The sequence below is a fragment of the Ascaphus truei genome, chromosome 15 (assembly GCF_040206685.1).
Source record: "Ascaphus truei isolate aAscTru1 chromosome 15, aAscTru1.hap1, whole genome shotgun sequence".
NCBI lineage: Eukaryota > Metazoa > Chordata > Amphibia > Anura > Ascaphidae > Ascaphus > Ascaphus truei.
Genome location: NC_134497.1, coordinates 15,872,465 through 15,887,602, shown reverse-complemented (window position 1 = coordinate 15,887,602; position 15,138 = coordinate 15,872,465). Strand labels below are relative to the sequence as shown.

Genomic DNA, 15,138 nt, shown 5'->3' with positions numbered 1-15,138 from the left:
CCTTCCCACCGCCTCCCCCCCCCTTCCCACCGCCTAAACCCCCCCCTTCCCACCGCCTAAACCCCCTTCCCACCGCCTCCCCCCCTTCCCATCCCCTCCCCCCCCTTCCCACCGCCTCCCCCCCCCCTTCCCACCGCCTCCCCCCCCTTCCCACCGCCCCCCCCTTCCCACCGTCTCCCCCCCCTTCCCACCGCCTCCCCCCTTCCCCCCCTTCCCACCGCCTCCCCCCCCCTTCCCACCGCCTCCCAGCCCCCCTTCCCACCGCCTCCCCCCACCCCTTCCCACCGCCTCCCCCCACCCCTTCCCACCGCCCCCCCCCTCCCCACCGCCTCCCCCCCTTCCCACCGCCTCCCCCCCTTCCCACCGCCTCCCCCCTCTTCACACCGCCTCCCCCCCCTTCCCACCGCCTCCCACCCCCCCTCACCGCCCCCCCCCCTTCCCACCGCCTCCCCCCCTTCCCACCGCCTCCCCCCTCTTCACACCGCCTCCCCCCCCTTCCCACCGCCTCCCACCCCCCCTCACCGCCCCTTCCCACCGCCTCCCCCCCCCCTTCCCACCGCCTCCCTCCCCCTTCCCACCGCCTCCCTCCCCCCTTCCCACCGCCTCCCTCCCCCCTTCCCACCACCTCCCACCCCCCTTCCCACCGCCTCCCACCCCCTGCCATCCCACCGCCTCCCACCCCCCGCCTTCCCACCTCCTCCCACCCCCCGCCTTCCCACTGCCTCCCACCCCCCGCCTTCCCTCCGCCTCCCCCTTCCCACCTCCTCCCCCTTCCCACCACCTCACCCCTCCCCCCTTCCCACCACCTCCCCCCCCTTTCCACCACCTCCCCCCCTTCCCACCACCTCCCCCCCTTCCCACCACCTCCACCCTCCCCCCCTTCCCACCACCTCCCCCTCCCCCCCTTCCCACCACCTCCCCCTCCTCCTCCCCCTTCCCACCACCTTCCCCCTCCTCCCCCTTCCCACCACATCCCCCCTTCTCTCCCTTTCCACCACCTTCCCCCTCCTCCTCCTTCCCACCACCTCCCCCCTTCCCACCACCTCCCCCCTTCCCACCATCTCCCCCTTTCAACCACCTCCCCCTCCTCCCCCTTCCCACCACTTCTCCCCTCCCCCCCCGCTCCCCTTCCCCCCCCGCTCCCCTTCCCCCCCCCCGCTCCCCTTCACCCCCCCTCCGCTCCCCTTTCCACCCCCCCCTCCACCTCTTTTTCCCCTTTCCCCTCCCACCCCCTCCCACACTTCCACCCCCTCCTCTAACCCTTCCCCCCCCTCCTCTAACCCTTCCCCCCCCTCCTCTAACCCTTCCCCCCCCTCCTCTAACCCTTCCCCCCCCTCCTCTAACCCTTCCCCCCCCTCCTCTAACCCTTCCCCCCCCTCCTCTAACCCTTCCCCCCTCCTCCACCCCTTGCCCCCCTCCTCCACCCCTTGCCCCCCTCCTCCACCCCTTGCCCCCCTCCTCCACCCCTTGCCCCCCTCCTCCACCCCTTGCCCCCCTCCTCCACCCCTTGCCCCCCTCCTCCACCCCCTCCTCCCCTTCCCGCCGCCCTTCGCCTTCATGCCCGCCTTACCGCCTCCCCACCCCCGCCTCTGCCTTTCACCCGCCCTTACTCCGGCCGCCTCTGCCTTTCACCCACCGCCTCACAGCCGCTGCACGCACTCAACAGACACCCGCCACACTCGACACATACCTGCCGCCACACACACCTGCTGCCTCCCGCCCCTACGCACCGACATCACTGACCCACCGCCTCACACCCTAGCAGGACCCCCACTCACAGACAGCACTCACAACCCACGCGCCAGCCGCCGCCTCACACCCTTGCAGGACCCCCACTCACAACCCACGCACCACGCGCCGCCTCACACCCTAGCAGGACCCCCACTCGCACACAGCACTCACAACCCACGCGCCACCCGCCGCCTCACACCCTAGCAGGACACACGACTCAGATTTTTACATCACTTATGTCACCAAAATAAACATTGTACTGTGGTGTGGTTACAATAAACCATTTTTATACAACATCGTATTACATTTTATTCCATCTTTCTTTTCAATATTATTATCCAACCTTTACACGAAATAGTCATCTATTGTTCCACCATTTATAAATAATACTACCTATTACGCATTTACATCCCGGGCAACGCCGGGTCTCTCAGCTAGTAATATATATATATTATATACACATAAACAACTATGCAAAGCGTCGTAAGAGCGTTGGATAAGCCGTTTTGGCGTTGTAAAAGTGAATATAGGTATGCGTTGCATAGCGTTGGATAAGCCATTCGTTGTAAAACGAGGACTGCTTGTACATGTATATGATATGAGACTATAACTGTCTCTTAGGAGATAATCAATAGTTCAATACTACTTCGTACTAATTATTTAAACGTGTCAATGGCCTTGGATGTGCACCGTTGCATTCGTCGTGGTTTCGTTTATAGCCCTTTATTTTATTATTAATAATAATAATAATAATATCAATAAAATTAATTTAAGGTATTAACTCTACACATCATATTGGGGCATTTGAGTGCTTTGGACAACCGGGTTCTTTTTCTTTGGTCCTTCTACTATTCATATCCTGGTAATAGCACTTTACCCAACAACCACGTGCTATATCTTGCAGAGCAGGGGTTTTACCTTCTACCTTCCCCATCCCGCCCCTCCCATCTTTCCTCTCAGGTATAGCAACTCTAAATGCAACATGCTTTGAAGGCGTTTGTCAGAGGGAGGAAGCGCGAGGTGTATGCAGATACCATTACGGGAGGCGCTATCCCTATGACATAATCAGTGGAAGCCGACGTACGTTTCACGTGGGTTTACGCTTTCTCAAGGGTCCTGGATCTAATTGCTAGAATACCCCCTTTTCTCACTCATCATGCAACTAAATGCCTAATTCACTCACACACCCTGTCCCGCCTTGACTACTGCAACCTTTTCCACGTTGGCATTCCCCTTGTCCGCCTGGCCCAACTTCAATCCATCCAAAATGCTGCTGCCAGACTCATCTACCTCACTTTATACATAGTATGAAGGCGCAAATAAGTGTGAAATGAAGTGAATCTGTGCAGTGCCCGATAAGTGAAATGAAGCACTCACAGCCGGTCGGTAGTGGTCAAATGACCAACATGCGGTTATGAGATGATGATAGCTGCACATTGATGTCCTCCTCAAATGGTAAAACATGAGAAGAACATAGCATAATAACATTTAACATGCAAAGACAGAACAGGGTAAGTAGGGAGTGCACTCATGTTCTCCCAGTCTGTTAGCGCAATGAGTGGGTTAAGGGCACCCACTAGCCACTCTAGATTCTGTTCATCTACTCAACCTCACTCACTGCTCCACTTCTGCTGCTCCACTACGCAAATCCTTACACTGGCTTCCCATAGCCTCTGGAATGTAATGAAAAAACCTAGGTCTGACTTACAAAGCTCTCAACAACACTGCCCATCTTACATCTCAGCGCTTGTCGCCAATTACTCCAATAACCCCCCCCCCCTTCAGTTCTGCCTATGACCGCCGCCTTTCCTCCTCCCTTTTTTCCTCCTCTCACTCCCGCCTACAAGACGTCTCCCATGCTGCCCCCTCTCTCTGGGACTCCATACCACGCACCATCAGACTTCCCCCCAGCTTTCACAATTGTAATAGCTCCTTGTAAACTCACCTTTTAAAGGAAGTCTATCTGGCATACCCCTAACATCCACACCCCCTAACCCAATTGGGGCCAGCTGTGTGACTGGACCAAACTCCGTGCTATATGAAACCCCCTAACATCCACACCCCCAAACCTTAATGGGACCAGCTGTGCGACGGGGCCATACTCCATCCTGAGACATACTCCTGTGTCACAGTGAGCATCCACTTTACCTTCTGTTTCAACATTGCCCCTTATTCACTCTAGATTGTAAGCTCCCAAGATCAGGGCCCTCATTCTTGTCTGTAACTGTTTGCGTTCGTTTGTTCTTATTTGGGATATAATTCTATTTCTGTCATTTATATAACATTATGTAATGGGATTCATTTCCCCCATTGTACTGCGCTGTAGCGTAGGATGCCACTTTATAAATAAACAATAATACCCTATTTCCTCGATTCTAAGACGCACCTTTTTTCCGATTTTCACATGTCTGAAATCGGGGTGCGTCTTAGAATCGATGTATTTAAAAAATGAAACGAAAAAAAAAGTGCCTACAGTACTAACCCCCTCTTTCACTTACCATGTTTCAGGAGAGGTCCCATGTCAGCGGAGGATGAAGCAGGCGGCGGCAGAAGAGGTCCCACGTCTGCAGATGGTTGAAGATGGACAGCTGGCGTGAGTACAGTGGCAGCAGGACAGGTGCCAAGTCTGCAGGTGAATGAAGATAAGACAGCGGGTGTGGGGTGGCAGCAGTAGCGGCAGGAGATCATAATAGCAGGAGAGCTGAGCAGAGCGGCATAGGGGAACGCCTGGGGAGGAGCGCAATGTAACACCGGAAGTTGACCCATGTCTGACTTCCGGTTACAGTGCGCTCTTCCCCAGTCGTTCCCCTATGCCGCTCTGCTCAGCTCTCCTGCTATTATGATCTCCTGCCGCCACCGCCACCGCACACCCGCTGTCTTATCTTCATTACCTGCAGACATGGGACCTCTCCTGCCGCAACCGGCCTCTTCATCCTCCGCTGACATGGGACCTCTCCTGAAACATGGTAAGTGAAAAAGTAATTTTCCTCGATTTCAAGGACCAAATCGATGGTGCGTCTTACAATCAAGGAAATACGGTAATACAGGGTTCTGAGCTGTATACATGGGGTGTGCTCTGTATACAGGGGGTATAAGACAGGGATATGAGCTCTATAGAGGGGTGTGAGCTGTATACAGGGGACTGAGCAGGAACCGTACTCCAGAGTTGCCCTTAGGACACACATGGGGGTTATTTTATGAAACGCACTGCGATTATCAGAGGAGAGGAATCCACGGAAGGGATTGGACATTTCCATTTGATGAACGTGGAATAGTTTTTACCCAGGATGACTTTAGGATATAACTCACAGAGTCGGTAGCTGCAGAAAGCTCACAGGACAGTCAAACTGCACGCAGGACGTGATGACAAGGCAGGTGACTACGAGTCATGTGATGTCAGGGGACAAGTGTGGTTCATGTGATGTAAGGTGACAGGGGGTGGTCACGGATGTCAGGTGACGGAGGGGTTCATATGATGTCAGGTGACAGGGGGTGTCACGGATGTCAGGTGACGGAGGGGTTCATGTGATGTAAGGTGACGGAGGGGTTCATGTGATGTCCAGGTGACGGAGGGGATCATGTGATGTAAGGTGACGGAGGTGTACATGTGATGTCAGGTGATGTCAGGGTTCATGTGATGTCACGTGACGGGGTGTGGTCACGGATGTCAGGTGACAGAGGGGTTCATGTGATGTAAGGTGACAGGGGGTGTCACGGATGTCAGGTGACGGAGGGGTTCATGATGTCAGGTGACGGAGGGGTTCATGTGATCTAAGGTGATTGAGGGGAGGGTTATGTGATGTCTGGTGATGGAGGGGAGGGTTATGTGATGACTGGTGATGGAGGAGAGGGTTATGTGATGACTGGTGATGGAGGGGAGGGTTATGTGATGACTGGTGATGGAGGGGAGGGTTATGTGGTGACTGGTGATGGAGGGAGGGTTATGTGATGTCTGGTGATGGAGGGGAGGGTTATGTGATGTCTGGTGATGGAGGGGAGGGTTATGGGATGACTGGTGATGGAGGGGAGGGTTATGTGATGTCTGGTGATGGAGGGGAGGGTTATGTGGTGACTGGTGATGGATGGGAGGGTTATGTGATGACTGGTGATGGAGGGGAGGGTTATGTGTTGTCTGGTGATGGAGGGGAGGGTTATGTGGTGACTGGTGATGAAGGGGAGGGTTATGGGATGACTGATGATGGAGGGGAGGGTTATGTGATGTCTGGTGATGGAGGGGAGGGTTACTGTATGTGATGACTGGTGATGGAGGGGAGGGTTATGTGATGACTGGTGATGGAGGGGAGGGATATGTGACGTCTGGTGATGGAGGGGAGGGTTATGTGGTGACTGGTGATGAAGGGGAGGGTTATGGGATGACTGATGATGGAGGGGAGGGTTATGTGATGTCTGGTGATGGAGGAGAGGGTTACTGTATGTGATGACTGGTGATGGAGGGGAGGGTTATGTGATGACTGGTGATGGAGGGGAGGGATATGTGATGTCTGGTGATGGAGGGGAGGGTTATGTGATGTCTGGTGATGGAGGGGAGGGTTATGTGATGACTGGTGATGGAGGGGAGGGTTATGTGATGACTGGTGATGGAGGGGAGGGTTATGTGATGTCTGGTGATGGAGGGGAGGGTTATCTGATGTCTGGTGATGGAGGGGAGGGATATGGGATGTCTAGTGATGGAGGAGAGGGTTATGTGATGTCTGGTGATGGAGGAGAGGGTTATGTGATGTCTGGTGATGGAGGAGAGGGTTATGTGATGTCTGGTGATGGAGGGGAGGGATATGTGATGTCTGGTGATGGAGGGGAGGGTTATGTGGTGACTGGTGATGAAGGGGAGGGTTATGGGATGACTGGTGATGGAGGGGAGGGATATGTGATGTCTGGTGATGGAGGGGAGGGTTATGTGGTGACTGGTGATGAAGGGGAGGGTTATGGGATGGCTGATGATGGAGGGGAGGGTTATGTGATGTCTGGTGATGGAGGGGAGGGTTATGTGATGACTGGTGATGGAGGGGAGGGATATGTGATGTCTGGTGATGGAGGGGAGGGTTATGTGATGTCTGGTGATGGAGGGGAGGGTTATGTGATGTCTGGTGATGGAGGAGAGGGTTATGTGATGTCTGGTGATGGAGGGGAGGGATATGTGATGTCTGGTGATGGAGGGGAGGGTTATGTGATGTCAGGTGATGGAGGGGAGGGTTATGTGATGTCTGGTGATGGAGGGGAGGGTGATGTGTTGTCTGGTGATGGAGGGGAGGGTTATCTGATGTCTGGTGATGGAGGGGAGGGTTATGTGATGTCTGGTGATGGAGGGGAGGGATATGGGATGTCTAGTGATGGAGGGGAGGGTTATGTGGTGACTGGTGATGAAGGGGAGGGTTATGTGATGTCTGGTAATGGAGGGGAGGGTTATGTGATGTCTGGTGATGGAGGGGAGGGTTATGGGATGACTGGTGATGGAGGGGAGGGTTATGTGATGTCTGGTGACGGAGGGGAGGGTTATGTGATGACTGGTGATGGAGGGGAGGGATATGTGATGTCTGGTGATGGAGGGGAGGGTTATGTGATGTCTGGTGATGGAGGGGAGGGTTATGTGATGACTGGTGATGGAGGGGAGGGTTATGTGATGACTGGTGATGGAGGGGAGGGTTATGTGATGTCTGGTGATGGAGGGGAGGGTTATCTGATGTCTGGTGATGGAGGGGAGGGATATGGGATGTCTAGTGATGGAGGAGAGGGTTATGTGATGTCTGGTGATGGAGGAGAGGGATATGTGATGTCTGGTGATGGAGGGGAGGGTTATGTGATGTCAGGTGATGGAGGGGAGGGTTATCTGATGTCTGGTGATGGAGGGGAGGGTTATGTGATGTCTGGTGATGGAGGGGAGGGATATGGAATGTCTAGTGATGGAGGGGAGGGTTATGTGGTGACTGGTGATGGAGGGGAGGGTTATGTGATGTCTGGTGATGGAGGGGAGGGTTATGTGATGTCTGGTGATGGAGGGGAGGGTTATGTGATGTCTGGTGATGGAGGGGAGGGTTATGTGATGTCTGGTGATGGAGGAGAGGGTTACGTGATGTCTGGTGATGGAGGGGAGGGATATGTGATGTCTGGTGATGGAGGGGAGGGTTATGTGATGTCAGGTGATGGAGGGGAGGGTTATGTGATGTCTGGTGATGGAGGGGAGGGTTATGTGTTGTCTGGTGATGGAGGGGAGGGTTATGGGATGTCTGGTGATGGAGGGGAGGGATATGGGATGTCTAGTGATGGAGGGGAGGGTTATGTGGTGACTGGTGATGGAGGGGATGGTTATGTGATGTCTGGTGATGGAGGGGAGGGTTATGTGATGTCTGGTGATGGAGGGGAGGGTTATGTGATGACTGGTGATGGAGGGGAGGGTTATGTGATGTCTGGTGATGGAGGGGAGGGTTATGTGATGTCTGGTGATGGAGGGGAGGGTTATGTGATGGCTCGTGATAGAGGGGAGGGATATGTGATGTCTGGTGATGGAGGGGAGGGTTATGTGATGGCTCGTGATAGAGGGGAGGGTTATGTGATGTCTGGTGATGGAGGGGAGGGTTATGTGTTGTCTGGTGATGGAGGGGAGGGCTATGTGGTGTCTGGTGATGGAGGGGAGGGTTATGTGATGTCTGGTGATAGAGGGGAGGGTTATGTGACGTCTGGTGATGGAGGGGAGGGTTATGTGACGTCTGGTTATGGAGGGGAGGGTTATGTGATGACTGAGTAGCAGAAACAGGTCGGTGCTCACCCTTGACATTGAGCAGAGTGAAGTGATGCTCTGCACTGGGCTCGGGTGCAAGTCTGAAGTAGAATCGATGTCCCCCCATTGGCTCATCTGGATCCACCACACTGATCGTCTGAATCAGCTGCGGCAGAGAGGGGGGTCACATGAGAGGTTTTATGGGGGATTCTTATACCTGGGGGTCACATTTGGTTGTCTCAGTATTGGTCTTGTGTGTATGGGGCTGTTGGTCACAGGTTTAGACGTGTGTCTGTGGGGGGATTGTCTTGGGTTTGCAATTGTGCATGTGTGGGGGGATTGTCCGGGGTTGGTCTTGTGTGTAAGGGGTTGTTTGTGTCGGGTTTGGATGAACATGTGTGTTTGGGCGGCGGGATTTATCTCAGGGTTGGTCTTGCATGTGTGGAGTGGCTTTCTCGAGGGTTAGACATGTGTGCGTGTGGTAGAATTCTCTTGGGGTTTGATGTAGATATGGGGGGGGTTGTCTTAGGTTGGTCTTGTGCATGAAAGGATTGTCTCTGGGTTGGACTTGTGTGTGGGGGCATTGTGTCAGGGGTTGGTCTTGTGTGTGTGGGGGGGGGGGGAGGGAGGGAACTGTCTCGGGGTTGTATTAATTTCTGAAGGATTGTCTCTGGGTTGGACTTGTGTGTGGGGTCATTGTCTTGGACTTGGACTTGTGCACGTGTGGGGGATTGTTATGAGGTTGGACTTATGTGTGTGGGGGGGATTGTATCAGGGTTGGATTTGTGTGTGAAGGATTGTCTCAGGGTTGGTCTTGTGTGTGTGGGGGGATTGTCGCGGGGTGGAACTTGTGTTTGTCTTGGATTGTCTTCGTGCTGGTCTTGTGTGTGTGTTGGGGGGATTGTCTCAGGGTTGGTCTCGTGTTTGTGGGAGATTGTCTCAGTGTCTCAGGGTTGGTCTTGTGTGTGTGTTAGGGGAATTGTCGCAGGGTTGGACTTGTTTTTGGAGGGATTGTCTCAGGATTGGTCTTGTGTGTTTATGGGGGAATGTCTCTGGGTTAGTTTTGTGTGTGTGTGTGTGTTGGAGGGATTGTCTTAGGGTTGGACTTGTGTGTGGAGGATTGTCCCAGGGTTGGTCTGGTATGTGTTGGGTGGCTTGTTTCAGGGGTCAGACATGTGTGTATGGGATTTTCTTTGGGTTGGACTTATGTGTATGGGGGCATTGTGTCAGGGGTTGGTCTTGTGTGTGTGTGGGGGAGAGGGAGGGAACTGTCTCGGGGTTGTATTTATTTCTGAAGGATTGTCTTGGGGTTGGACTTGTGTGTGTGGGGTCATTGTCTTGGGCTTGGACTTGTGTGCGTGTGTGGGATTGTTACGAGGTTGGACTTGTGTGTGTGGGGGGGGGGATTGTATCAGGGTTGGATTTGTGTGTGGAGGATTGTCTCAGTGTTGGTCTTGTGTGTGTGTGGGGGGGATTGTCACGGGGTGGAACTTGTGTTTGTGTTGGATTGTCTTTGTGCTTGTCTTGTGTGTGTGTTGGGGGGATTGTCTCAGGGTTGGTCTCGTGTGTTTGTGGAAGATTGTCTCAGTGTTGGTCTTTTGTGTGTGTTAGGGGGATTGTCTTGGGGTTGGACTTGTGTGTGTATGTGGGAGGAATTGTCTCTGGGTTTATCTTATCTGGTTGTGGGGGGCACTGTTACCTGCCCTGGCAGAGCATCCTCACACACAGACGATTCGTGGGGTGTTGCCAGCTCGGGGGGGTTATCATTCACATCCAGGATCTGAATCCGCAGAGTCAGAAGTGAAACTTTCAGTGGGTCACCTGAGGGGTACAGGGACATGTATGTACTGAAAGAGGTATATATAGATCATGACAATTATGTGATTTACTGAGACATGTAGATATATCACGACGTGATGTACTACCACTTGTATATCATGACATGAAGTACTAACACGTGTATATATATCACAACATGATACACTGACATGAATTTATGACACAACGTGATATACTGACTTGTGTATATATAGTAAACAGGGCGGTATTGGGCACACAGGGTGGTGTTGGGCACATAGGGCGGTGTTGGGCATACAGGGTGGTGTTGGGCACACAGGGCAGTGTTGGGCACACAGGGCAGTGTTGGGCAGAGAGGACAGGGTTGGTCACATAATGCAGAGATGGGTACACATGTTAATATTGGGCCCATGGTAGAGATGGACACACCGGGCAGTATTGGCAACAAAGAGAAACAATGGCACAGATGGGAACACAGAGTCACTGCCCCACTGACCTGCTTCCTTTGCCTGAACAGTCAAATTGTGCCACCCTGAGGTCTCACGATCCAGAGATTTAATGGTCCTGATTTCACCAGATTCAGCATCAATCTCAAATATTCCATCATCAGAGCTTGTGTCCAGTGTATATCTACGAAGAGAGAGAGCGAGAGAGAGCGAGCGAGAGAGAGCGAGAGAGAGCGAGAGAGAGCGAGAGAGAGCGGGAGAGTGAGAGCAAGATAGAGCGAGAGAGAGAGAGCGAGAGAGAAAGAAACAGAGAAAGAAAGAGTGAGAGCGATGGAGTAGGAGGGTGAGAGAGAGAGAGAGGGTGTGTGTGTGAGAGAGAGGGAGGGGAGAGAGGGAGGGTGAGAGAGGGAGGGTGAGAGAGGGAGGGTGAGAGAGGGAGATGGAGTAGGAGGGTGAGAGAGACAGAAAGAGGGAAGGAGAAAGGTACAGAGAGGGGGAAGGAGAGAGGGAGAGAGAAAAAGAGCGGGAAGGAGAGAGGGAGAGAGAAAGAGAGAAAGAGAGGGGGAAGGAGAGATGAGAGGGGTCAGAGACAGGGGGTGGGTGAGAGAGAAAGGTAGGTAGAGAGGGAGACAGACACAGAAAGAGAGGGGGGGAAAAGAGGGAGAGAGAAAATTGGGAGAGTGAGACGTGTAGATGTCACATATATACACACACACCCAGTACAGACAGTTCACCCTGTATGCACAGATCCACAACACACAGCCACCCAAAATGCAGCCCCCCCCCATTGATGCAGAATATCACCACAAACACACACAGACCTCTCCACACACATACATCCCTCCACACACACACAGACCCCCTCACATACATCCCTACACACACACACACACACACACACACACACACACACACACACACACACACACACACACACACACACACACACACACACACACACACACACACACACACACAATCCCTCCACACACACAAACACACACAGACCCCCCCTCCCAAACACACATACATCCCTTCGCACATACACACACACAAACAGACAGACCCCCTCACGCACAGACCTCCACACACACACACACAGACCCCCCTCACACATACATCCCTCCCCACACCCACACACAGAGACCCCCCCCACACACACACAGAGACCCCCCCCACACACACAGACCCCCCCACACATAGACCCCCACACATACATCCCTCCCTGCCCCCCTCCACAAACACACACATATCCCCCCCCCCCCCACACACACACACACAGAGATTTCCCCCCACACACATACATCCCTCCTCACACACACACAGACACCCTCACACACACATACATCCCTCCACACACACACACACACACACACACACACACACACACACACACACACACACACACACACACACACACACACACACACACACACACACACCCTCACACACACACACACAGATCCCCCCCACACACACATACACACACACCGATCCCCCCCACACACACATACATCCCTACACACAGACACAGACACAGACACACACACACACACACACACACACACAGATCCCCCCCCCACACACATACATCCCTCCTCACACACACACAGACACCCTCACACACACACACAGATCCCCCCCACACACACACATACATCCCCCCTCACACACACACACACACACACACACACACACACACACACACACACACACACACACACACACACACACACACACACACACACACACACACACACACACATCCCCCCCACACACACATACATCCCTCCTCACACACACACACACAGACACCCTCACACACACACACAGATCCCCCCCACACACACACATACATCCCCCCTCACACACACATACATCCCCCCTGCAGTCAGTACCTGATAGGGTTATTGGCATCGTCTGGGTCCCTTGCTGTGATCGCCCCGACTACAGATCCAATTTGGGCATCTTCTGGCACCTCTATCACCTCCTCTGGCGGGTGAAATTTGGGGGGCTCATCCACATCTAGCACTGAAACCCTCACAATCGCCTGGTCCCGAAACGTTCCCAAATCAGCAAAGCGTGGATCTACAAAGCGATTCTGGGCCTCCAGGATGAGAGAGTGCTCCTTCTGCGCCTCAAAATCCAAGGCCTGAAACCCATACAGGGGACGTTACTGCACAATCCCCCACAGAGGGGCTCTCTACAGCTCCATCAGTCCCCCCAATCACTCACAGAGGGGCTCTCTACAGCTCCATCACCCCCCCAATCACTCACAGAGGGGCTCTCTACAGCTCCATCAGTCCCCCCAATCACTCACAGAGGGGCTCTCTACAGCTCCATCAGTCCCCCCAATCACTCACAGAGGGGCTCTCTACAGCTCCATCAGCCCCCCCAATCACTCACAGAGGGGCTCTCTACAGCTCCATCATGCCCCAATCACTCACAGAGGGGCTCTCTACAGCTCCATCAGCCCCCCCAATCACTCACTGAGGGGCTCTCTACAGCTCCATCACCCCCCCAATCACTCACAGAGGGGCTCTCTACAGCTCCATCAGCCCCCCCAATCACTCACAGAGGGGCTCTCTACAGCTCCATCAACCCCCCCAATCACTCACAGAGGGACTCTCTACAGCTCCATCAGCCCCCCAATCACTCACAGAGGGGCTCTCTACAGCTCCATCACCCCCCCCAATCACTCACAGAGGGGCTCTCTACAGCTCCATCACCCCTCCAATCACTCACAGAGGGGCTCTCTACAGCTCCATCACCCCCCCCCCCCAATCACTCACAGAGGGGCTCTCTACAGCTCCATCACCCCCCAATCACTCACAGAGGGGCTCTCTTAGCCCTAGAACTGTGAGATTTCTTGTGTGTCAGTTTTAGGGGGGATATTTGGGTGGAAATGCAATTATTTTGGTTGCAGGAGTTCGGCAGCCAAACTTACCAATAGTAGTTTAATTCTCCCCGGCGAGCAGGCATGATTTGCCGGTACACGGGCTGAATTACACCGGGGCTACCCAGTGTCCCGCAGACTTCTGGATTTCGAGCCCAAATATCCCCAACCCATTTCCCGTATAAGTATAAGGCTCCCCCCAAGTATGTTCTTTATTAAAGTTTACTTTATAAGATGTTTTACAATTACATCAAGGCGCTATACAGTCAGCCAGGGCATCAGGATAGACGCCTGCATGTCTGTATAGAGTCCGGAGTTCAAAGAGGAGAGGATGTCCAGAGGTGAGAGGACCGTTTGGTGGGTGAGGAAGGGTGAATTGTCAGGTCCGGAGAACAAAGGGCACCCTGTGGGGACACCTTTTGTGTCTGCCAGACTTGGTGGATCATTGGGTTAGCTGGGGAAAGATGGCGAGCGTAGGCGCTTTCCCCATTGGATAATCCATATTTCCAGACCACCCGGCTTTTCGAGCCTCCTCCTCTGACGTCAGCCTAGAGACAAGCCCCTGTTTCTATTGGCTGGTGGGAAAGTTTCCCACGCTCTGATTGGTCGTTCCTCCTACTTCCATGCTGAAGATAGCTCAGCGGAGGGTATGTAAGGAGAAGCCCCAGTCAGAGAACCAGACCTTCCCGTGACTTGAGTCGATGAAGCTTGGGCGGGCTTTTCAAAGTTGCTTTGTTCGAAATAGCAAAGCAACTGGCTTCGTTTTGAAGCGAGAAAAGCCTGCCTCGCAGAGACTAAGTCCCGTCTTTTGCGGCCAAGTTCTATAAATCGTTGTAGCGGTTGCGGTCAGGATTTCGTGCCGAAATCGGTTTCCCTGAGATTCAGGACTATGTCCCGGTCAGGATTTTCTGCTGGATTTTGGTCCAGACGTCCGAAACAAGGTCCCGGTCAGGGTAAGCCCTTGCAAGCGGGTGCCCTGCACCTAGGAAAGGTAGATCTCATGCCCAGACCCCAGTAAGTGCGTATATTTCTGTGTTTTGTTGTATTTCCGAGGTGTTATCCAAATAAACCCCATTTTATCTCACTGCCTTGTTTTGCCTATTGACTGATCCCAGAAATATAAATGTGTTAAGAGACCTGTACTACCGTGACAGGGGCTCTCTAAAGCTCCATCATTCCCCCAAATCACTCACAGAGGGGCTCTCTAAAGCTCCATCATTCTCCCAAATCACTCACAGAGGGGCTCTCTAAAGCTCCATCATTCCCCCCAAATCACTCACAGAGGGGCTCTCTAAAGCTTCATCAATCTCCCCCACCTCTCCCTTGTCACTCTCTCCCTCCCCTCCCCGGTTGCTCCCCTCCTCAGTCACTCTCCCCCCTCTCTACATAATCACTCTACCCCTCCTCTTACCGGTCACTCTCCCTACTCAGTCTCCCCCTCCTCTCCTGCTCACTCTCCCCCTCCTCTCCCTAGTTTTTCACACCCCCTCTCCTCGGTACCTCTTCCTCCCTTCTCACCATACACTCCCAGTCAC

The 15,138-nt window shown here is 53.7% G+C and overlaps 1 protein-coding gene across 5 annotated transcripts in view; it reads right to left on the bottom strand.

The window, feature by feature from the left end:
- CDH22 (cadherin 22) overlaps positions 1–15,138 on the bottom strand; it is a 109,186-nt gene that overhangs the window by 22,351 nt on the left and 71,697 nt on the right. For 3 of the 5 annotated variants that reach the window (XM_075571785.1, XM_075571786.1, XM_075571783.1), the window contains exons 7-10: positions 12,606–12,859; positions 10,758–10,891; positions 10,164–10,285; positions 8,513–8,630 (exon numbers count right to left, since the gene is read on the bottom strand). In XM_075571785.1, the coding sequence (XP_075427900.1) occupies positions 8,513–8,630; positions 10,164–10,285; positions 10,758–10,891; positions 12,606–12,859 (628 nt within the window). The remainder of the gene's footprint in view (positions 1–8,512; positions 8,631–10,163; positions 10,286–10,757; positions 10,892–12,605; positions 12,860–15,138) is intronic. The other 2 variants (XM_075571788.1, XM_075571787.1) reach the window with 2 other exon arrangements.